General features: G+C 41.0%; 2 protein-coding genes across 2 annotated transcripts; both read right to left on the bottom strand.

The window, feature by feature from the left end:
• Nucleotides 1-52: 52 nt before the first annotated feature.
• Nucleotides 53-8,169, bottom strand: CHDH (choline dehydrogenase). The gene is made up of 7 exons (XM_058032131.1): nucleotides 7,425-8,169; nucleotides 6,866-7,017; nucleotides 3,932-4,061; nucleotides 3,079-3,213; nucleotides 1,941-2,083; nucleotides 1,049-1,151; nucleotides 53-471 (listed from the first exon to the last, which is right to left on the bottom strand). The coding sequence occupies exons 1-7, from the start codon at nucleotides 8,167-8,169 to the stop codon at nucleotides 53-55; spliced, it is 1,827 nt and encodes a 608-aa protein (XP_057888114.1).
• Nucleotides 8,170-14,171: 6,002 nt separating this feature from the next.
• Nucleotides 14,172-22,653, bottom strand: ACTR8 (actin related protein 8). The gene is made up of 13 exons (XM_058032002.1): nucleotides 22,478-22,653; nucleotides 22,135-22,305; nucleotides 21,212-21,322; nucleotides 20,842-20,946; nucleotides 19,983-20,156; nucleotides 19,370-19,463; nucleotides 18,444-18,576; nucleotides 17,960-18,113; nucleotides 17,343-17,438; nucleotides 16,655-16,795; nucleotides 15,990-16,254; nucleotides 15,530-15,693; nucleotides 14,172-14,868 (listed from the first exon to the last, which is right to left on the bottom strand). Exons 1-13 carry the CDS (start codon nucleotides 22,598-22,600, stop codon nucleotides 14,725-14,727), a joined length of 1,875 nt encoding a protein of 624 aa, XP_057887985.1. The 5' UTR covers nucleotides 22,601-22,653; the 3' UTR covers nucleotides 14,172-14,724.
• Nucleotides 22,654-23,609: the final 956 nt, after the last annotated feature.

The following is a 23,609-nucleotide window of genomic DNA, read 5'->3' as shown; positions in this document are numbered from 1 at the left end:
ACCAACATAAAAGCCTAAATAGCAAATTATATGAAAGGATGACAATATTAATTTATCTCTGTGTTTCCAAGGTCTTGGGCTTATATACAGGAACATTCTTCTCCTGAAGCGATGGCAGGCCCTTAATTATATCTGCAGCTTTCTCTGCTATCATGATAGTTGGGGCATTCAAGTTTCCAGTGACAACACTGGGCATTATTGAAGCATCAACCACTCTCAAGTTTTCAACACCAATGACTTTTGTTTGGGGATCCACTACGGCGGTGCTGTCTGAAGGCTGACCCATTTTACAGGTGCAGGAAGGATGATAAGCACTATCAGCCTTCTGCCTTATGAAGGCATCTATGTCTTTGTCAGACTGAACATGATTTCCTGGTTGAATTTCAGGCCCACGAAATTTTTCAAAAGCTTTCTGAGAAAAGATCTCTCTGGTCAACTTGACACACTGGCGGAATTCCCAAATATCTCTTTCTGCAGAGAGAGAAAATGAGAAAATTGTAAGTACTCATTTAATTTACCAGTATACACAGAATGCAAAACAGAAAAAAGCAGCATTGTGGAAAAAAAAAGCTGGAAGTCTCACTTCTTGCTGAAAGCCATGATAAAGCAGAATATTTTTTAAAGTCACAGATATTTACATCCACTGTGAACAAAACTGTTGCTTATATTGCACTAGCCCAAATGGGAAGATGTGAACTGTGAGGAATTGCACTTTATCTTGATGTGCCCACTGTCTAGGAAAAGGAAAATAGACTCAGCACAAAGGAGCAAAAGACATTAATTCCTTCACAAGCAGAGGTGGTGGTGAAACAAACGGCAAGACACAGCAGATACTGAGAATTCTGACTTCATCCCCAACAGGAAATTCCTTCTAGCTTACACAGTGCTTTGCACAATCACCTCTTATCATACTAGTTGACTTTTATAAATGAGAAATAAGTAACAATGTACCAACCAGCACTTCTGAACTGGTGTTGAGTAGATACAAAAATCAGCTCCTGAAATAGGCAGGAAATGAGCTGACAGAGCAAGGAGAGGCTGCAGTTACCTGTTGACAGGTAGTTGGGCTCAATGATGGGGTGGTCATTTGGGTCTGAACTCTTCAGCTTCAGCCATCCCACACTTGTGCTCCTCATGGGTCCCACGTGGACCTGCAACACCCAACACAATCCCACCAGGTCTACTTCCAAATTCAGCAAGGCTTTTTTGGTTTTGTTTTTCTTTTTCAATTTAGACAGACTTTACAAATTCAGCAAATATAAACATTAACCAGAGATAGTGGAAAATACCATTGAGCATTTTTCCATTTTATATAATTTATTTTTTAAATATGTAATTCCATTGCAGGGACTAAATATTTCTGTCACATCAACTCACAGCTGTTCTTTTAATTTAAAATACAGCCATTCCAATTTAGTAGTATCAGAGAACTCTAATACAATCAGCAACTGGACCAAATTATTGTGTCTCAGAAGGAAGGAGATCAGTGAGGAAAAACATGTATATTCAGTGACAGTTCCCCAGAATTAGCACTCAGAGTTTTGGTTGGAGATGATAGTCTAACAAGGGGCTTGGATTTGTGCCAGTGAATTGAGTGTTTCTATACATTTTCACTTAAACCTTTGTCTAAACTACAGAGGAATGGTTTTGTTCCATTGCAAAATTGTGTCCTAACCCACAGCACTAGGGCACTTCAGCAGAGTGAATGCTTCATTCAATACTTGCCTTCTTTCCCAGAGATAAAAGCGAAGATAATTTTGGTGGCAATATCAAATAACAAGGCTCTGTTTTCTCCTCTGAAGGAGGTTAAGCAGTCTATTTCATACTAAACTGAACAAAGTATTTTTCAGTATGTAGCCAAATTATCAACATTTATAATGGAGCATAAACCTCCTTGCCAAAGGCTACAAAGCCTTTCTGGAACATTCTCTTTGCCTCACCTGGTAAGCTTCCATAGTGGGAGCAACCCGACCGTGGTCAATCACCTGGGAAGGGAGAAAGTGGAACTGAATGTCGGGGTGAGGCACCCCGGGCTCGCTCCGGATGAAACCCCCAGATTCCAGGTGGGCAGTGGCTCCCTCACCTAGGGAGGGCAAGGGACGGAGAAGATGCCATTAAAATACCTCCAAAGAGCAACAGGTCCACTTGCTTTTAACCTGTAGATGCACTACCATGAAGAATTGATTTGTACAGCATTAATTGCAAGGAATGCAAATCCATTATGAGCAGCTTGTAGTTTAGGCACTGTGCACCACTTTCATCTGCCTTTAAATTCCTGGATAAATGTAAATATGCATAACTTTGGAAATCCCACAGATGTGAGAATGGGGTGTTACAGTTATGTCACCGGCTCTGCCTCCAGAAGCAGATTTGGATCCTAACAGGAGTGGAGGGAACTGGCTGCACATCCTGATGTTCCTGCACTGCTCAGTCTGTGCACTTCAGTTATCCCATCAGTCACAAGGAACAGGCAGAGCATCCACAGTGCCTGCCCTGAAGGGAAAGATAAAGCCCTGCAGTGTGCCTTATGTTATTTTCATTTCTGTTTAAAACTGTAAGTTAGTCCTCAATATTTACTTGCATGGTTAAAAGCCACATATACCCAGAATAAGTTGCCAAATAATAACAAAATTCAGCTAGTTATGTGGAGCTCAACTTTGGCCAAGCTATTTTACTGCCATCAAGGATTATACTTACTGATTCTTTTTAAGGTACAATTTATGACTAAGGTACTGTAAAATTCATGTGTCATTCTAAGGAAAGGCAATTCAATATTTTCTCCATCTTTTTAGCAATAGCTTTTCTTAGTAGCACTGATTTTTAAATGTAGAATTTTTATTTGCATGAGATATAAGAATGTCAATAATAACGTCCTTTATTACCTAAGATATAAAAACTTCAAAATATTCTGGTATAGAAGAAAAGAAATAGTTCAAATCCATTTGCAAATTCGAGTTATTTCTCAGAGCATGAAAAAGATTATATATTAAGGCTCCCAGCCTATAAAACTCACAGATAAAAGGCTGTCATAATTCTAAATCAGTCAGTGGTAAAGTGATTGCACACTTTGCTTCATACCTGTAAACTTCCAGAGCCATTCGAGACCAATCCTCACCATGTTCAGTGGCTTTTGTGCACTGTACAGAGTAATAGGTTTGGTGCACTTCTGCTGGACATACACTTCTAAATGATCTTGCAGGTTCTGCCCTACTCCTGCAAGGGGTAGAAAGAGAGGAGGGAGAAGAAAGTGAGAGGAAAAAAAAAGTTATTTTGCACAGAAAGATTGCCCACCATGTTTCAAGCAGAGAACATCTTAAGTGGGAACTAAACCAAGCTCTCAAAAGGGCAGTGGTGACACAGACCAAGGCCATGAGTCTCATCAGCCTTTTGCTCATGTCAAAGTAAGGTTTTACATAACTAGAATGAAATTAGTTACATGCATAACTAGAATAACAATACTAGTTACATACATAACTGGAATGAAAATGGGAAGTTAAATGGAAGATATATCAGTTGTTGAAAAATTGCCACTACTTCTAAACACTGTGCTAACTTCCTTATCTTTAAGGAAAAGTTCATGTTATTTCTTCTATATTTGAATATTTATGACAGTGGGAGTTTACACAATGCGTAGTGGATCAAAACTAATTCACAACTCTTAATGACAACTGTACTACTTAATTATAAAAATATGCCTTCATAAAGGCATTTTTCACTGTCAGATGTGGTGAAGAAAGGAGTTTTTTGCTTAGCTGTAAAATCAATGCATGTTTCCACTGATTTGTATAAAATCAATACATCTTTCCACATGTTTTCAACATGTGTTTCAGGCTACATAATTTGGCATAAAGAAAACTCTGTTTCATGATTAATTTAATTTAATGGTCATTCAGTTGCATCCATAGGAAGACAAAAGAAAGAAAAAAATTACCAGGAAGATGGCAAACAACAGGGATCCCCAGTTTTCTTAGATCATCTGCATTTCCAATTCCAGACAACATAAGCAGCTGGGGAGAATTTATGGCACCTCCACTTAAAATAACTTCCTTATTGGCAAAAACCTAAAAGGAAATGAGCACAAAAGCCCTAAGATTATAAAGCCTGAGCTGAATGTGAGCAACATCAGGGGCTTCTGTTTGAATATGCTGCTCTGATCCAGATTAGACACCCTTCCCTCACATTTTCCTCATTTCAATGTATTTCTGTCTTGTCAGAATTTTCCACAGAGAGAAGTAATCAAGCTTTTGCTTTGATCATTCCTGTATTTATTCCCATCTTTACAATCCACTCAAGCTGTATGGCACAGAAACATTCAGCTCCTGTCCTTGCCAGGGGAATAGCACCTGTGGCACTCAGATCAGGCAGCCAAGCTTCTCTGCCATTTTCAGTAACCCTTTATAAATTAAAACTGGAATCCTAAGGAAGATTTGGAATTCACAGACATGGTACTTCAAAGTTCTTAAGAGCTTTTCTTTTAAATTCAGCCAAGGTTAAGGTTTGATTTCTCAGCTCATGGTAGTCCTCAAATCCCTCCCCACCACTCACCAAAGCACTACTGATAAAATAGTAGCAGGCATAGATTGAATTTTGTTTTGCTGACAGTTTTTTCATCAAATGGTTTGGTCTGAGCCCTGAGCTGGTCATGACTCAGGCTGCTAAATTATTCCTCTGCCTTTGACTTGGAGTTTTAACAGATTAATGAATATAAATTTGGAGCCCTGTCCCTTTTGAATGACAACTCAGCTATACAGAAAGGTGGCAAAATGTTGCTACAGTAAGATCCAAGGGTAATAATAATAATAATAAAAAGCATTTTGACACTATTTATCCAATATGGCCAACAGATGGCCAGTGCTGTTACCTTGTATTTGTTACTGCTTTGCTCTGGGCAATCATTAGCATGTTAAGACTAATAAACTCTGTATCAGAGTCTGTTGAATCAATACTTACAGCTCTATTTTGCATGTTATACAAACTTATTTAACTTATTTACATTTTCCATGGAACACACAGAACTGGTACCAGTTTGTTCAGAGCGGCATTCAAATGGTGCTTGCTCAGTCTAAATCCCCTGCAAAGTCAGCACTGTAGTTGTTCCTAGCCCACAGAGTTTTTCATAATGTCTCAGCTAACATGCTAAGAGGAAAAAGTGACTGAGACACTTTTGTTTGAGTTAGTCTACAGTACATTAAAACATTTTCATCTTTTATATGAAATATGAAGTAGAAATGTACTTTTCAGCTTCATTCTGAACTTAAAACCTCCAGGAATGTTCAGTCTACCTTCCCTACTTTTACTGGAGTCCTGGGAGATCTCTAGGACTTCAGCGTTAGACAAATAACAAGTCATTGACTGGTGAATACATTCTGAATAACTTTTGAATCAGGTTTGATGATCTTTTCATTTTGCTGATGACTGATGTAAAAGAGATTATATCTAAAATATATTATAATATATTTTAGAAATATAAATATATTTTGTATAAACAAAAACACTTTAATGTAGTCAATTGCTTCATCTTGATGGTCATAATGCAATAAAATTATTAGTTCTTCCATCCTCACAGGTATAAAATTTTCCAGAAAGTAAAAGCAGATACTAATCCTGCAGTTTTGATGCTGGGGGAAGGAGGGGAGGGGGAAAGAAGGAAGGGAAATACTTCGAAGATGTATTTTGTATAATACATGATATAAACATATATTATTAACTATATAGAATTCATGCATATATTAGTATGTATGAAAATTCATAGCAATTTAAGAATTTTGCAATTAAATGGTCCAGTACTCAGAAAGTCTTTGATCATGTGTAATCGGGTTTTCAAGACTTTCTTCGACAAAATTGAACTTGATAATGTCATGAGAACAGCAATTAGAGGTACTGTTTTCACAGAAATTTAATAGCTTGTGAAATCAGTTAAAGGTTCTGCAACTTTTGTTTCATATTGGTAAAATGATTATCATTTGCAATCCACTTAGCAGCAGATTTGATCTGTGCTTTAGAAAATCAAAGAACAGATTATTTATACTGCATTTTAACTTCTGGCAGGTGCTCAGTTGCAGAACTTGTCTGCTGAGTTTTATAAGGGTTACTGAACTCAAACCACCCAGCTCTGTACTCAGCTCTCTCTAGGATATTATTATTATTACACTTTGTAATTGCTTTATAGTCCTTTCTGACCAAATATCTTAGTTATTAGCATACAAACCCCATTTAGGCAATATCCTGGTTACAGACTAATCCATAATCAGCTGTTAAGGGAAGTGAGGATGGTTTGGGTCTTACAGAGGTCAATGGATTGAAAGAGACATAAAATGAACCCATTATCCAGAATTTTGCAATAACAATTCAAGCTTCCTTCCACACAATCACATTTTCAGCAGGAGTTGGACTGAAACTGAGAAATATTCATTCCACAGCCAACCATAAGGCAAGATGTGTCATCTATCCCTTGAGCAATTCAGATTCCAGTATCTGGCTTTTACAGATTTTCCTCTGCCAGAATTGTTTTTCAGAAACATCCCCATTGCAGCACTCTGGTCAATGTGCTGGGACAGGGCATGGTTGCACCACAGGCTCCAGGCTTACACAACACTCTGCGGAACATCAAGTTATGGCCTGTCCCCTCAGCACTGGCAGATGGAAATGTGATGATGAAGTAAATCTCTAAATCAATGCAATTGGAATATAACATCTACTGCAAAATAACTGACAAGGAATCATATATTGAAAGTAACAACACAACCTCTAAAAAAAAGAGAACATTTTTCACAGTAAAGTGCTATTTTTAATCAACTTTTTTTTTAAAAAAAATATAATTTAGCTTTGATTCATACCTCTCATACTGAAATTGAAAATCTCTTACCTTTTTCCTTTGCCCATTTTTCACATACTCAATACCAATGCATTTTGTTCCTTGGAACAAGATTTTTGTTACAAGTGTCTTCTCTGCAACTGAGAAATTTGGGCGTGATATGGCTGGGCGAAGATAAGCACTAGCTGTGCTCCATCTTTGACCTACAATGTATATTTGCATTAAACATCAAAACAGTCATGCTCAGTATGCTTCAGATTTTGGCCAATAACCACCAGGATGCCTACAGAGGGAAAGTCTTCATAGAGTTTATAGAGTTCAAAGCAAACGTGATTTGATATAATAATTAAAGATATTATTTTAACATAAAAAATTTCACAATGACATAATTTAACTGTGAATCAGGACTTTTCCACCAATGCAACTTGCAGTGAAGTGCACAGTACATTGATAGCAAGCTGCTGAGGGATGAATAGGTGTAAATACAGAGTGCCATAGCTGGGCAGTAACCTAAACACTCAAATGGCATTCAGTGCGGATTATCTGTCCATATTTCAACATTATTTCTGGGTCAGAAATAGACATTACTCGAGGACCCTTTCTGGTTTACCTTTGTGTATAGTCATGTCCATCCAGCCAAAGCCTTCCTGCTGGTACCCGTTCATGTCATCCGTGAAGGGATACCCGGCTTGCTGGGCAGCCTCCAGGAACGCCTGATGGAGAGGATGGTTTGTTTTCCCTCTCGACACGTGCAGGGGGCCATTCCCACCCCTGTACCGATCCGGCCCCAGTTCGTGCGTCTGTGCCTTCTTAAAATAGGGCAGGCAGCGCTCGTAGTCCCAGCCCCGAGCGCCCTCCCTGTCCCAGCGGTTGTAATCCTCGGCGTGCCCGCGGATGTAGACCATGGCATTGAGGGACGAGGAGCCGCCCCACACCCTGCCCCGGGGCCAGTACATCACCCGGCCGTCCAGGTGCCTCTGCGGGGTGGTGTGGTAGTACCAGTTGTACTTCTCATCGCACAGGTTGTATGTCAGGGCAGCGGGCATGTGGATCTTCCACATCAGCCGGGTGCTGCCCAGCACGGTGTCCTTGGGGCCGGCTTCCAGCAGCAGCACGGAGCTGTGCGGGTCCTCTGTCAGCCTGTTGGCCAGCACACAGCCTGCGGAGCCAGCCCCCACAATGATGTAACTGTAAGAGTCTGTCTTTGCAGAGCTCAGCTGGGATGATGCGCGCGAAATTTTGAGCTGTTCGTTGATGCTGAACGTGTTCTTTAACGTGTGCGCTCTAAACAGGCTTCCTGCTACTTTGCACATCACAGAACTGTGACATTTAAATCCTTTCATTAAATATGACATCTTTACAGATGGTCACTCTCGCAGAATTTCTGACAAAAATCCAGTGGTTTACCCTAGAAAAAACCCAAAGATACTAATTAAAATGTAAGCATTACTACCGCTAAAATGTCAGTCATTTTCAGGTGACAATGGTATACTTTACCCATTTGCACTACCCAAAAAGTTAACAACAATGGCAAAAAACAGGTAAACATTATTATTATTATTATTATTCTATTATTCTTTTGGTACAGTCTATGCAGCAGTCAAATGTACTATCATAAATTATATGTGGTCTGATTTTGATTTGCTTCTGGTTCCTGAGACAGATAAATATTTTCAAGCATTTGCCAAACCCAGAAGAAGCAAAAGCTTTTGCATTCTTTGCAGTCTCTCTCTATCCACCTCTAATAGCAAGAATTTAAGAACAACAATTTCAAAAACTTCCCTGTGAGTCTGTGACAGTGATATCACACAAGGCAATTCACAATGGAAATGATGAGTATGCTCAGTGCACATTCTGCCAGAGTGTCTCCACAAAACAAGTGTGTAAAAAACTCATTTCCAGCTATCCCTAAGGTGAAAACTGCTGGATTTGCAGGTGTCTCCTAACACAGGGAAAGGCAAGATCTGTCCATCTGTGCCTTTCTACCTTGCTACTAAACCTGGATCCTGCAAGAGTACTCTGAGTACAGTCACAATTTAATGCCACCAACTCTTTAGGCTGAGTAAGAATGGCAAGTTTTTTACTTTCAGAGAAGCCTGTGAGCCCTGCAAGTACCACTGGTTTGGGCACAAGGACTCAGTGGCACATTTTCTGTGTGTCACAGGTACTGGCCAGCCTGAAGGGTTTCCCCTGCTCCCTCCCCCTGAAACCATTCCTTTAGGTCTAAACAATTAGTGAAATGGGGTGTCCTTGGACTGTAAGTAATATTTCTCCCTGGCCTATGACTTCAGTCTAAGCTGTTGTCCTGCATTCTAGAGACAGCAACTTATCCAGAGTCCACTACACTTATCTCTTCCAGCACTGCCCAGCTGAGAGAGATAAGCAAGAATTCTCCTGAAATACGTTGAACCTTCTGTAACAAAATTAGGTGTAAATTGCTGCTAAATGTTAAAAAATTTCCATGCACAATTACAATTTTATACATGCTCATTGGCAAAAGTATGTTCCTTTACTCTTGGGAGACAGATTGGAAGAAGCATAATTCTCTGACTTAGGAAAACTTGTAATAAACTTGTTTGAGGCTGTACAAACCCCAAAACTTCTGAATGAACAACCAACCATGGATAACAATTTGTTCTGTAAAGAAAAAAAAAAAATGCTGGGGATATCTCTGAGCCTAAAGCTCACACAGCTGATTCTCCTCACATGGATAACTTGAAATTGTTCCCAGCTGGAGATGGGGCTGTGTCAGGTTTTTTTTTTTTTTTGCAGGTGAAGTCTATTAAAGGATTCTTTCTTGATGAAAAAGGTTTACCAGCTTCTTGTGGTGCAGCAGTAGAGGTACAAAGGTAGGGAGGTTTTTACTTCTTTTGGTTGAGAGAAAGAGGGTTGTGGTTTTGCAATAATTGTGTTTAACCTGCAGGACTGGTGGGCCACAGGACTTTATTGATCCAGGAGCACCACTTTGGTGGGAGAGTTGGCAGAATATGGGCCTGGGCTCTGATAATCTGGAAAAGACACTCTGTCCCAATAGGGAACTATAGTTTTGTGGCTGACTCTTCTAAATGTTGTAGCAGTTTTCTTTGCATTTTGTTGTTATTTTACTTCAAATGGAACAGGACTGGCAGAACAACACCTGAGAGAAATTTTGTTTTGCAAAGAGAGCTGGGAGTAAAATCAGTCAGCAGTGTGCTGGCCCTAACAGTGAAGTGACTTTGGCAGTCAGTGATTCACAAACCTTGGTGCTTTTGAGTTCTGAAGTGCAGAGGTCAAAAATTAAGTCAGTCTGATTTGATATAAATCTAGCACACTTGTTTTGATTGAATGGATTAAAACACTAGTTTTAATGGAATAAAATACTAGTTTCAGTGCACAATTCTTATTGCCACGTTGATTCACACCCACTCTCTTCTTTCAGTGGTCCCTCTGCACGAGCACTATCCTAACCCCATTTCTTCTAAACTGATCCTGAAACAAAAAGGAGAGTAAAACAAAAAGGAAAGTGCCTGAAACACTTACTCCCTTCTCTGTTGACAGAGGAGGAACAAGAACATTCTCTCTGGCAGATGGAAATCATGACCCTCTCCCAGAGATGTTCACAGCACAGGCAACACATAATGTAGCGGAGCAATAGGGCTTTGTCAGGACGTTAACCCTTCATGTTACCACCGAATGCTGTCAGGCCTGACTGTGCAGAGCAGGAGGAAGAGCTCCTCAGGCTGAAGCAGATCTTGTTTTTTTCTTTCTTTGTTTTTCCCTGCTGCAGACAGTGTAACATGTTTAAATGTATCTGCTGCGGAAAGTTTCGGACTAACTTTCCCTTCATTCCTGCTAGGGAGAAAGTTCATTCACTTTCAAAAACATCGTGATGAGTTTCATTTCCAGGGCTGAAAGCGCTCAAGCCGACTTACCTCGCCGCTTCCTCCTCTGCACAAGCGTCTGTGGGCTCCGGCGGCTCCGGGCTGCCCGCGACCCCGCTCTGAGGCTCCCGAACCGGACCGGGATCGCGGCCGCCTGAGCAGCAGGGAGATGGGTCTGTCCCGGTCCCGTCCGCAGGTCAGGGCACCCACAGGCCGCGTCTGTCCCAGCGCGGGGAGGCCGCTGCTGTGCGGGGGCTGCCGCCGACCCTCGGAGCCGCGGCGGGCGGAGCGCGGGGTGGTCCCTGCGGCGCGGGGGCCCCGGAGGGAGAGGCCGGGCAGGAGCGCGGCTGGGACTTCCCCCGGAACGCACCCTTTGGCCGCTGTGCGGGCTCTGCAGGAGCGGAAAGCGCCCCGAGGGGCAGCGGGCGAAGTCCTCGGCCTCGCCCATCCCGCCCGAGTCCCCGGGCGGCTGCGCTGCCCCGCCGGGACTGGGCTGCCAGCTCCGCCAGGTACTCGCGGTACAGTGCTGCCAGCTCCGCCAGTGCCACCGGGATGGGGCTGCCAGGTTCCCCGGGACAGGGCTGCCAGCTTTCCCCGGTACAGGGCTGATAGTTCCGCCAGGTATCCCCGGGACAGGGCTGGCAGCTCCTCCGGGGCGCGGGGCAGACCCAGCCCCGCGCTGAGGCGACCCCACCCCGCTCCTTCCCGGAGCGCTCCAAGTTTTTCACCCCGTTCTTAGCGGGGCTGGAAAAAACGTTTCGCCCACCCTCGGCTGCGAAAACGCTTTCAGTGGGAGCGCTGGGAGCTGCAAGGCGGCTGGGGATGACACCCCGGGTGTCCCCGCTCCGTGCCCGTGCCGGCCCGGCGCTGACAGGAGATATCTCTGCATGGATAAGCGCTGGGCGCAGTGCTCGAAGGCAGCCCCTGAAAGTTGAGTTGGAACTTGCAGCTCAGGGCTTTAATTGCGATCCTTACCTGTGCAATGCCTTTAATTAATTGCGATCCTTACCTGTGCAATGCCTTTAATTAATTGCGATCCTTACCTGTGTAAGCAATGCGTGTTCCCAAGAGAAAGCCTTGGTTAAAGTGAGAGCAGCAAACGCGCTGTCCCGCCGGGCCTGCCTGTGCTGGCTGATTCGTTTCCTCAGCAGTGGCGATGTTCGGGTTTGGTTATAGCACTGAAAAGTGTGTGTTCAATCATAATTCTGAACAGTTTCCCGCTGGGTAGGAAGAAGAACTAGTAATTCCACAATAGAACTCGGATAAGTTACTTCTCTACTGGCTTTGTCCACTGAATATCTTCAGTATATGCTAATGCAGTGCATTCTCATTGTAGACAAAACTGCATCAACATGTGCTGGTAATGAGAGTATCTCAAATTCCCCGAGAAATGGCCAGGGATTGCTATTGTGGGAAGAGGCAGTACCACTCTGGGAGGGTTATCTCGGGGGTCTTGTTTACCCTTTCAGAACAAAGCTGATATAATGAAGACAAACCAAGATTATTGTGACATCTTGTACTTTTTCCTGACATCATTTAAGGACAATGGACTTTGCTGCAATATCTGATGTTGTTTCTAGACGCTGGGTTTTTTCCATGTCTTTCCTTACCGTTCTTCTCAGAATGTATTGAACCATTATTAATTTTCTAGCTTAATTACTTGTTCATGTTTTTGTTCTTAATCAGATAAGTAGATAATGGACAGTCTCTGGGTGATTGGTTATCCACACTCAAGCACCACATTCCAAACTTCTGAATAATTATTCATTAATGGAAAAGAGTAATTGTTCCCTGTGGAACTGTGAGTAAATGTGTACTTGATATAAGTGGTCTTCAATCTTTGCAGTGATTAAGAATTCTTGAAACCAAACTGATGTGTGCTTGCAGTGTTGGAAAGGTTTTGTACACTTTCAATGCTGTTATTTGGTAAGGAAATAAAAAGTCTATAGAAAACATGCACTAAATATGTATAAGAGTATAGAAGTTTCATGAAGTAACAGAGGCATTTCAGCAGTTAAATAGGGGTAGATGTAGAGCACAAGATTCTAAGTTCATTGTTTGAAATGTGAAAAAATAGAGGAGCTTCCACTTAATTGTAAGGGCTCCTGCAGGTGCCCAGTATTTCACAGGTTTGCAGACTAGAAATTGGTGATCTCACCCCTTTGTTACCAACTGAATCATACACATGGCCTTTAAACAGAAATTTTGAGACTTCTGTGCAGGTGAATTTGCTGGTTTTTAATGCATGGATACTTGAATATTTATCATTCTCAAGTCAGTATTCACTGCAAACTAAGCTGAAACTACTCATTGTTTCCTGTTGCAATATTTATCAGGTATTTTCAGTAGATTTTCCCCGGGATGTTTGCAAAGATCTGGGAAAAAGAAATGTTTTGGTTATACAGATGTTTGGATGTTAAAATCCTGTCAAGAAGCAGATGATTTTGGTCTTAGGCGACTTGATTATACTGGCATTGGCAGTATAATCACCTTCCACCTTCCTTTCACCTTCCTCCTAAGTTTTATGCTCATTAGAGTAATGCTGCACTTCAGGAATTTGTTATTTTGTAGCTCTTGCTCAGGGTAAAACTCTAAACAGAAAGGAAGAGAGGAGATGAGGTGATGATTGATGAGACCTCAGGTTGCAGGGGGAGGTACATTCCAGTGACATGGGAGGAATTGGCAGGGAGCAGACTCAGACTGATATGCCTTGTTTCTTTCAAAGTAGGGAAGAAAATGAAATAAATTAAGTAATATAATCAACAACTCTAATATTGATTATGAATAGTTTTGCATTGCATTTTAGCATACTTTCACTGTAGGGACATTGGAAATTATAATTTCAGTAAATCTGTGTGCATTTCTCTAAATTCTATTAATATACACATAAACAGATGCATACATACCAAATATTGGTATTATGATAACTGATGATAGCTTTTAAAGACTTGTTTGAAAGTGATTTTTTTCTCTTTTAGAGCTCCTCACAATCCATTCAGCTGGAGGATGTGAGTGATTTCTCCTTGCTGCTTTACTTGTGACTGTGTCTCATTGCCATCTCAGACAGAGGTAAGAGTTCTCACCTTCCTGAGCTTTTGTATTCTGTAGCTTTGCTGCAAGTATCCTTTTAGATAAGGTCATATGAAAGACACTGCCTTTTAGGTATTACTGCAATAGGAATGCTCTCAAGGTTGTTCAGGAAGCTCCAGCTTTAGTACTTCAGTTCAAACCAGTCCTGTGGTGTTGAAGGCAACTGCCCAACCAAACCAGGTCTGGTTGGTGTTGCAGGGTGCTTGAGGAGTGCAGCCTCACTGCCCTCAGGTGGAGTGAACTGGAAGATGAGCTGGCTGTATAAAACTGCAGCTTGGTCTTTTGAGTGTATTATATTGACTTTTGTAAAATAAGGAAAAAAGTGGACTCTACAATAGATAATGAAAAACTAATAAGTTTTGATGATAAGTACACGGCAAGGAAAAAAATACTCCACTTCCAAATTCTTTGTTTTTCCACTGAATAAAATAATTTATTACATAAGTAAAATACAAACAGTGACTGTAGTTTTAGTTCTTCATTTCACTTTTACCCTAATGGTCACTTATATAACAATTTCATCTCCTGGTAACATTAGAGTAGCAATCAGAATATTACATTAAACCCACAGCTGAACTCTTCAAATGTTGCTTCTGTGTTCATGTTTCTGGAATGAATCTTGGCTTAACATCTCTCACATAAGTTCCTACATTGTGCAATTTTAATATACATTATCTGTATAATACAAATATAGTTACTCTGGAGATGACAGTGGTACTCTGTATGCAGAATTCAATGCATACAATTTAAAAGACAAAGGGTAGCTGAAGTCAAATGAATTCAGTAAGTCTTTTGGTATTTTACAACATATCCAGAAAAATTTCAGTTGAAGTTAATATTAATAAAATACAAAAAATATGTAATCAGCTGAAGATCAATTCATGTGCACTGGGAAAAAAGGGCATTTGGGGAAAGGAATCTTCAGTGAAGTTTCCACAGGTTCCTCTGTAAGCCCCTCCTTTACCACACAAAGGCAGCTCGCTCCCGCAGCATCCTGACCCCGAAGCGCTGCCACTCCCTCTGGTATATCCACAGCTCCTGGGTTGTGTCCAGACAGGCCAGAACTGCCCCTCCTTTCCAGGCTATTAAACGTGGATCCATATCCTAAATTCAAAACACACATTGCACACAGTCAGTGGTCTCATTCTGCATCATTCTCCAAAGCTGTATCCTATTTTCTGACACTATTTACTAGTTAGAATCTGATGGGGCAGGGGAAAAGTTTTTCAGTATTATCCAGGAAAGAGTAGTGGGATAAAAATACTCAAATGATATTCAAGATGCTTTGAGAAGTCATTTTGTTTTAAGATGCTTTCTAAGCACATAATGAAAATCTTCCCTTCAGTAGTCGAGGCTCTGAAATAGATGGAAATATATTTACAAGTTTTGCCTGATTTATGCCAAATGAAAATTAATCTCCATGTCTATTTTTCTATTATCTTTATAGTACTAAAAAATAAAAAAATCCCAATTTCTTGCTGAGGAGACAGGTTACCTTCATGAGCCAGTACTAACTACTTTTTTAAGAATAGGGCCTTGAGCTAATAAACACTTCAATGATCTGTACCAGTCACTCTCTTGCTTTGCCTCTAACTCCCTGTCCCTAACCAGCCAGTGCTATGTTATAGGCTGAGAGCTCCTTTAAATCTCAGATATTCAACTACTCTGGGATTTTAAGATTTTAAAAGAATTTTTTTCTTTTAACCTTTCAAAGATTTCCACCAATCATAGTTTACTATTTACTTAGCTATCAGTTAACTGTTACCTTAGGCCTTGTGATGACCTCAACATTTTCAACAACTCTTCTGAAAGAAGGTGGCATTTTGTTGAGAATTCGGTGTTGAAGGAACTCTTGAGCTTTATGAAACATAAGGCCTCCTCCCACTACTAAGATGGAGCTGTACATCTTCTTTTTTGTATCATCAGATGCTGGAATGAAAGAATATATAGACATAGATCTGTGTTTTAAAGTTATTATGGCCTGTGTTACAATTAGTTTAGTGCAAGTCAAACCAGATAGAAATTGATGTTTGCTTTTAAAATTCTTCTTCTATTCCTTGGATACATACCTCAAGAAACATCAACAGAGATGCAAGCATAAGAAACACTGTAGCTACTTTACAGACAGTAAAACCTAGGGACACATCTTTCTTTGGTGAAAAACAGGAGTTACATAAATCCACCCTGAGGTCTGTTCCACAGACTGCTACAAATGTAATTCTTACCACAGCAGTCGATGCTATGAAGGATGGCTTTGTCCAGGCCCAAGGCTTTGCCTTCAAACTGAGAAATAGCAGTTTTCCTGGACATGTGTGCAGTTAAAGGCTCCTCTGAATCATTGCCAGGTATCATACAGTCACCCTGGGAAGAGCCCAGCTCCACTTCTTGTGGGTAGATCCTCTCTGAAATGTCTGAGGATTGGCCTCTCAACTCTCCTTCAAATGCACCAGGCTTTGACATAGACTTTCTGTCAGCTGTAGCTTTTGCAGACTTAAAAATGAGAAAACAAAAATGCAAAAAGGTCACAGAACAGTACAAAGACTTAACTAAGCACCATTGTACTTCCCTTCACCTTTCTGCACAGCAAGGTTAAGCCCTGCATTATTCCCTCATGTAATTTTCATTTTAATCCTCATGTTCTAAGTAAGGGCTTATTTTGAACTCCATCTGATTGCTCAATCCCATAATAGAGGGATCCCTTCTTAGACTTTAAAAATGCACACTTTAATTGAAAAATTGTTTAGGCATCTGTAACTACTCACTTTAAATTTATTCTTTAATACTTCTGACCAAGGTTACAAACTCTGGTTTCTGAGATAAGCTAATGAGTCTTCATTTAATTCCCCAATTAAATGATAGTTCATGAAAAATAAAACCAGCAATCACACACCTGCTCCTGCTTACTTTGTGTGGCCAGCAGATAATGTTCATCATGAGGATCCTCAGGATCACCTTGTGACCTGTGCTGCAAAATTGTCATTTTTTGGCCAACAATTCCAAAAGTTGCTGGATAAAACAGAGCCATGGGTGCCTGAAGAGAGATTTGGCATGATTTTACTACAATATTCCTTCTTATGGCATTTGCTACAGAAAAAGGAAATGTTCTATTTTTCTCACAATTCAAAATTAAATAGAGGTGTTTTCTTTTTCCAGGTAGTCCAGGTAGTAAAATACTAAAGTGTCTTCTGTTTTTTATAATTAAAATATATCCCAGTAAATACACAAGTTTCTTTACAGACTTAGCATTGTATGATAAACAAGTACTGAAGTGTCATTTGTGACAAAATTAGAAAATTCAATGGTGAACTGAAAAACTTGCAGAATTAACATTAATGCTTTGCACTTGAAGGATAATATTTAGATGAAGTAACAACAATTGTGGCTAAAGCTACTTAGAAAGCCTTGTGCATCCACCAGTTCTGCATTAGGCCCACCCATCCATACAGGAATTAGTTTTATCTACAAGCAGTTTAAGAACAATCCATAAATTACATGGGCTTAGTAGCACTGGACTGATACAAATTGAGGCTCTAAGTCTCTGAATGCTCATTATATTTGTAATTTAATTTAAAAATCACCTGCAATTTTTCATCCCCTAATCGGAACTGGTACAATAAAGCTGGAGAGTCCGGATGCCGAATTTGGAACTCGTGATCTTGTAATCCAGAAATATCCTAAGGTAAGAAACAATGCAAACAAAAAAAAGGTATCTTTTATTTTTATCATGCTGTGTAATCTATTTAGCTACAGAAAATAGCTAAAAGTAACAAAACTCTCTTCTAACAATGGACTTTATTTACCTATTCTTGAGTTTTTAAAAGTCTTTTCCATGCAGTATGATGTGCCAGACAGCTTTCTACATGCCTAAGCCTCTGCAATGAGGGTTTTGCAGGAAGAAGAGACCTGCTGGCAGATCTTACAGAACTGAAGTTGAAAACCAGCAAGTATGCAACTATTATCAGATTCTTTCAGCAATAAGAACAAAGAAATTACCTTTCTAAGGGTTAGGATTCCTTTCAGCTAGATGAAAAATAAACCAACTTTAAACTTTTCAAGTCTAAAGCTTCTACAGCTTTTGCCAGTATTCTGAGTAAAATATTTAAAATTAACTTGAACTCACAAAAAGGATCCCCAGAGTAACATTCTGTAAAAGAAAAAATATTACTTGTATAACACACGATTTTCCCCTTCTCACCTGATCTAGATGACAAAATGTCTCCTTTAGGTGCTGGAGCAGCAGGCAATCCAACTTATTGGTTAACTGGCAGTCTCTGTATGGGAATCCTGCTCGTTGCATAAGCCAATAAAAACACCTTGACACATCAGATCCCCCATATGCAAGGCACAGCCTAAAGCACAGAAGAAAGAGATCTTTTTATCTAGTTTCTGAAACACTGGCTGACTGCAGCAATAGGGAGAATAATGTTAGGGACATTTTAGACATGCTGGAATCATGACTTCCACAGCTTGCAGAACACAGTATTGGTTCTCATCAGTTCTGCCTGTTTTCTTCTTTTAAGGATAATTCTTTAAGGTTTATATTGTAACAGTTGTCTCTGTTAAATGCCTCAGAGCAAAAAAACCCCAATGTTTATATAAATTTTGTCTCCTTTAAAAAGTCCAATCTTTGGTAAGCAAGTAAGTCCAAGATTCTAATAATTTTGTACACTCCAAGATACCTGGTATTGCGATGGGAAACACCATCTTCTACACAGCAAACACTTGTCTTCTGATCTCCCACATCTACAATGCAGGCACTGCTCAAACCACTCCCAAAGGTGGCACAGACAGACTCCTGGTGTACAATAATTCCTAGCAACATGAGAAAAAATTGTATGAAATTTATATCAAATTTTACACTAATGCTGCTGACATTTAAAGGATATTTTATGTCTTTTCAAGAGCTACAAATAGCCTGACTGAAAGCCTGTATATTTAGTGAAGATGGGCTGGGGGTACTTAAGAGATTTTTTTTTTTTAATAAGGCTTTAAAAGTCCTGAAAAGAAGCTAAAGAAGCAGGGTTAAATGATTCTTTTTCTACAAAATTAAAGGTATTGTCTCCAAATTGCAATTATTTTTTTAATCTGGTTGTGCAGGGTCTTGGCTACTGGATGTACATGAAGTGCTTTCCTAATTTTTTTCTGGTTTTAATCAAATAGCATTATTAGCATTTCAGATATGGTCTTTAAGTAGTTCTGAAATAAGATCCAATTTGACCCTCTGTTTTCCCTACAATCCACCTTTACAGAGTACATTTGTGTCACAAGCCCAGACTTATTAAACGTGGGAAGTACCAGAGATTCCAGTCTGTCCTTCTAGACAGTCATGCATTTTAGAAATATTTAAGAAAACAGATTGATGCTGCTTTTACCTCAGCTGAATGAGAAACCCACAGCTGGAATGCATAACAGTAAACCAAAAAACTTGTTTCAATATTAGCCAACCATTTTGCCCCTTTAAAAGAGACAGCAGTTACATGATTGGCAAAAGATGAGGATGCTAGTCCCAGCTAACCTGAGACTGATGTGCAAAAATATGCTTTAAAAGAAAAAAAAAATCCTTATGCAATTAATCATTAAGTACTTGCTTCATTATAGTTTTTACCTGAGAAGCCCATCTTCATTAGGATCATATTTACCAGTTCTTTCACATGTTGTTTATTATAGATGTCTGGAATTAGTAAAATGCATCTGTAGTACTGAAGACAAGAAGAGTAAATTAAAGCCAGCTCTCAAATAAAATTTGATATACAACTTATTTAAAAAAAATCAAAATTTTAGGAAAGGGGAAGGTTTTCAATACTTTAAAAAACATGCTCTTAAGTAAGTGCCAAGAGTCTATAGCCCTTAAAATGTTTAAAATACATAAGGCATGAGACAAACTTGCCAAGGATAAGTAATTACACAAGTATTAGGCAGCCCTTCCCCAGGTGCCTCCTTTACAGCCAACAAAAAAAACCCAAACAAAGACTAAGACTGAAGTGTCTAAAATGGGATTTCTATACATCCTTGTTAAAGGTTCTATCAACAGCTTTTGTTTTAAAGACATGGACAAGATTCCAGATGAAGTCTTGGGAACTCACCAGCAGAAAGAAAGTATTTATTAAGGAAAGCACCAGTAAGAGGCTACCAATACCAGCAAGTTGCTTCCCTTTTACAATAACACTCAGAGAAGTGGATACAGCCCACACCACAAAAATGTGCTGTTCACAGCTCACCTTGAGGTCTTTCAGGGGTATTTCCAGGTATTTTTGTATTGCATGTGACCATATAACTTCCAGGTCTGCCAGTACTGCAGTGAGGGAGCCACCAGGTCCTGCATGGAGGTTCAGCTGCCCCCTTCTAATGGGCCAGTGTATGTTGTAAGAATCTAATGGATTAACATACAGGGCCTGAAAATGAGAGATTACATCCTGGGCATTGCTTTTCCCAAAAAACAAAAACAGGAACAAAATGAGGAACAACTGGGAAGAAAAGTATTTCAGAAGCACATAGAAGACACTGCAGAGCTCAGACTGATGTAACAGCAATACAGCACGTGTCTTTGTAACAGGGCTTTGATAATAAACCATTAAAATAAAAAGACATGATCTTAAAACAAATACATGATCTAAATTGTTTGAATTTTGAATGTTTTTGCCCACAGACATCTAGTGAATATAACGGTATATTTTTCCACTATCTCATTTTAGAAATTAAAATAGTTTAAACACTTTGAAGCCCACAAATATCAAGTTACTCAGCAGCAATTTCATTTAGTGATACTTTTATCAGTTTCTTGCCTTTTCTCTGAATTATGCCATATAGGTAAAGTTCTCACCTATTCCCTGCAAAAACACTGATTTATAGCAGCAAGGGATCCAAGATACTTGTTAAGCAAATAGGGGAATCCTCTTGTCTTGCTGAATGATAAAAAATACTCAGTTCCTCCACAGTAAAGTTTCTCAGTTTTGTTTGGTTAGCTTTACACATCTTTCAGTATGTACTAACTTACAGCAACTGTACTAACAGACTGCAACTAATCTATGGCTGCATTAAAACACACAAAGCCTCATTCAGCAGGAAAATCAATCTTACCTCTTCTCCCACCAAAAACTCAGGGTGATTTGATGTGTTTGTCCACTTGGCCCCAGAGCTGTGATCCAATATGGCAGGCCTCATCTGTCTGTTGTAGGACCTGGCCTGAAATGTAACCAAATCAAATCCTGTTGATAAATATTTCACCAGTCACTTTTTATGCATGGAAGAAAAATGAGATACCCCTTTGAACCCAGCCCTTATAATATACTTATAATATAAATTTTCTCATGTTTTCAGAGTTAGGTAGCACAATAACACTTATCCATATTTGGTCTAGAAAGGGTATTAATTCTTGTCCACTGAAGCACAGCATGTCACTGAAGGATTGTGTGAATGAACAATTTAATAAGACCTCAGAACGAGTTACCTGATCAGGTGACACCGGAATGCGCCTCGCTCCATTCGACATCTTTTTGGACCATATTGCTTGGTCCACCATTTTAAGGCCATTTTGTCTCTGCTCAGTACTTTCAGGTTTCTAAGGAAAAACCCCAGATATGCAATGTAAATACTTTCAAACCATGTCTGTATACTGGCAATACTGAAGCTAGTACGAAACAATGAAACCATTACTGATTGAATTTGGACAGTAGAAAGGACAGATGTTGGTACAATCCAAAATGGACTTACGCTCATTTTCAAATAAACTATTGTTTATATTGTTTAGAGTTCCCAACACCTATTCAAGTCAACTTGAATCTTTTAACTGCTTTTAGTGGCCACTGGACTTCACCTCTAGTGATGTGTCAGACCATTATCTACTTAACTACAGACATATGAAGTAGGAGCAAAAATGTTTAAACAGATCTCAATTATTTAACCGTGATGTTTAATATTAGAGAGGTTAGTTCGATTTTTACAGATTCAGATTATCACATATGTCTTTTGACCAGACTGGACTAAAATGGCTTGCTGTGCTACCCAAGTCACTAACTAGTAACCAACACATTCGAATCCTACAGCTGGCATTCCAGCAGAAGAAATACTGACTGTGGTACCAGACTTTAGCACAGGGAAATCAACATGTACAAACCCTCAACCCATCAATTCCTCGGGTTTAGTTCATTGCAAACGAATCAAATAAAACGCAAACACAGACTGGTCCAAGCCTACTGACTTCAGTAGGTGGCACCTACAGTCCTTAAAGGGGTGAAACACAAGTTTGACAGGAGATGAACTCTCTTCTGGAAAATCATGAAGGATCACGGGCACACATGCACCACACAACAAACCAAACCGCCGCAGAACGGGCGGCGGGCAGGCGGGTTCCGGCGAGGCGGTGCCGCTTACATTGAGGCCGTCCCTGAGGAGCCAGCTGTCCCTGTAGGCCGCCTGGCCCGGCTGCTTGTGCCGCCGCGCGATCACGTGCGGGATGCCCGCGGGCAGCGTGTCCGTGGCCCGCCCGAGCCGCAGGGTGGTGGAGCCGGGGTGGATCACCACGATGAAGTTGCTCTGTATTTGCTGCAAGCGGCACAACGAGCATGGAATCAGAGCGAGCCCCCGGGACCACCTGGAGCCCTCCCGGCACTTCCACACCCCTCTCCGCAGGCCTTTAAAAGGCCGAGCCCGGGCCGGGCCCGCCCCAGCGGGGAGGGAGCAGCGCCCGGCAGCCGCCGCTCGGCCCCGGCCTCACCTCCTGCAGCGACTCGGGCACGGCGGCGGGGACGATGGGCCGCTTCACGCCGCGCTGCTCGCGTTCCCGGTCGCGCTCCTTGTCCTTGCCGTTCTCCGCCTCGCCTTTCTCCGCCTGGGTCATGCTCCGGCCGGGCGGAAGCCGCGTCTGCCCGGCCCGAGCGGCGCCGAGCCCGGCGCGGGACGGAAGCGGGCGGGCCCTGGCCGGGCACCGCCCCCCAGCAGGTACCGGGAGGGGCCTCGGCGGCTCCTGGGCCCTGCCTGGGATGGCCCCGCTTGGAGCGGAGCGCGGAGCTCCGGCCCCGGTGCTGAGGGGCCCGGCAGCGGCACGGGGAGCCTGGGGAGCAGCGGCGCCGCTGCCGCGGGTCTGGTGGAGCACCAGCCAAACGCTGTCAGCTGGGCTGGTACTGCTGGAGGGGCTGCAGGAGGGACATACGGCCCTCCAACAGCTTAAAATACTCCATACAAAGGCTGTAGTACGTGGTATATTCTATATATACCACAGCTTAAAATATTCTGTACAAGCTAATGTAGGTGGTACAGCTGTAAGGAGCTAACCATGTAAGGGCGTCCCTGTTTGTGAGCTCCTTTATAAACTGTGCAGAGAGGATGTTTAGCTGGAGGAGATGTGGTTTTTAAAGGCTCAAAGTTGCTGTTACACAGCCGAGTCTAAAAGAGAGGGATTTTGTGTTAGGTAAGAGTGGTATCTGCTGGAGTGGCTCTTGTTAATTGAGGGGCATTGTTGATTAATCTCCCGCTAAGGACTGTTAAGGAATACATTCAGTGCAAGAACAATGAGAAATTCCCATCCTGAAAAGGGGAACATAAGATAAAAGCTAGTTAGTATCTGAAAGAAAATAACTACTCTGGGATAGCTGTCAGTATTTGAGTTGACCTCTTTTTTCTTCATGTAATAATAACCCCTATTTTTATTGTAAAAAACCCCCAAAATTTGTACAGTAAATATTTTTACACGTTTCAGTAAGTTTATAGTGGAGAATGAAGCTCTTTCAAGAGGTGTTTCTGTTATAAAAACCATTATGGACCTTAGTGAAGCAAGGGTTGTAAAACAAAGTAATTTGTTAACTGCATTTTTGAAGTGCTTTTAGAGTATCATTAATAGAAGGAAAATA

Source organism: Melospiza georgiana, chromosome 11 (assembly GCF_028018845.1).
Source record: "Melospiza georgiana isolate bMelGeo1 chromosome 11, bMelGeo1.pri, whole genome shotgun sequence".
NCBI classification, from domain to species: Eukaryota; Metazoa; Chordata; class Aves; order Passeriformes; family Passerellidae; genus Melospiza; species Melospiza georgiana.
This window is presented reverse-complemented; position numbering and strand designations above follow the sequence as displayed.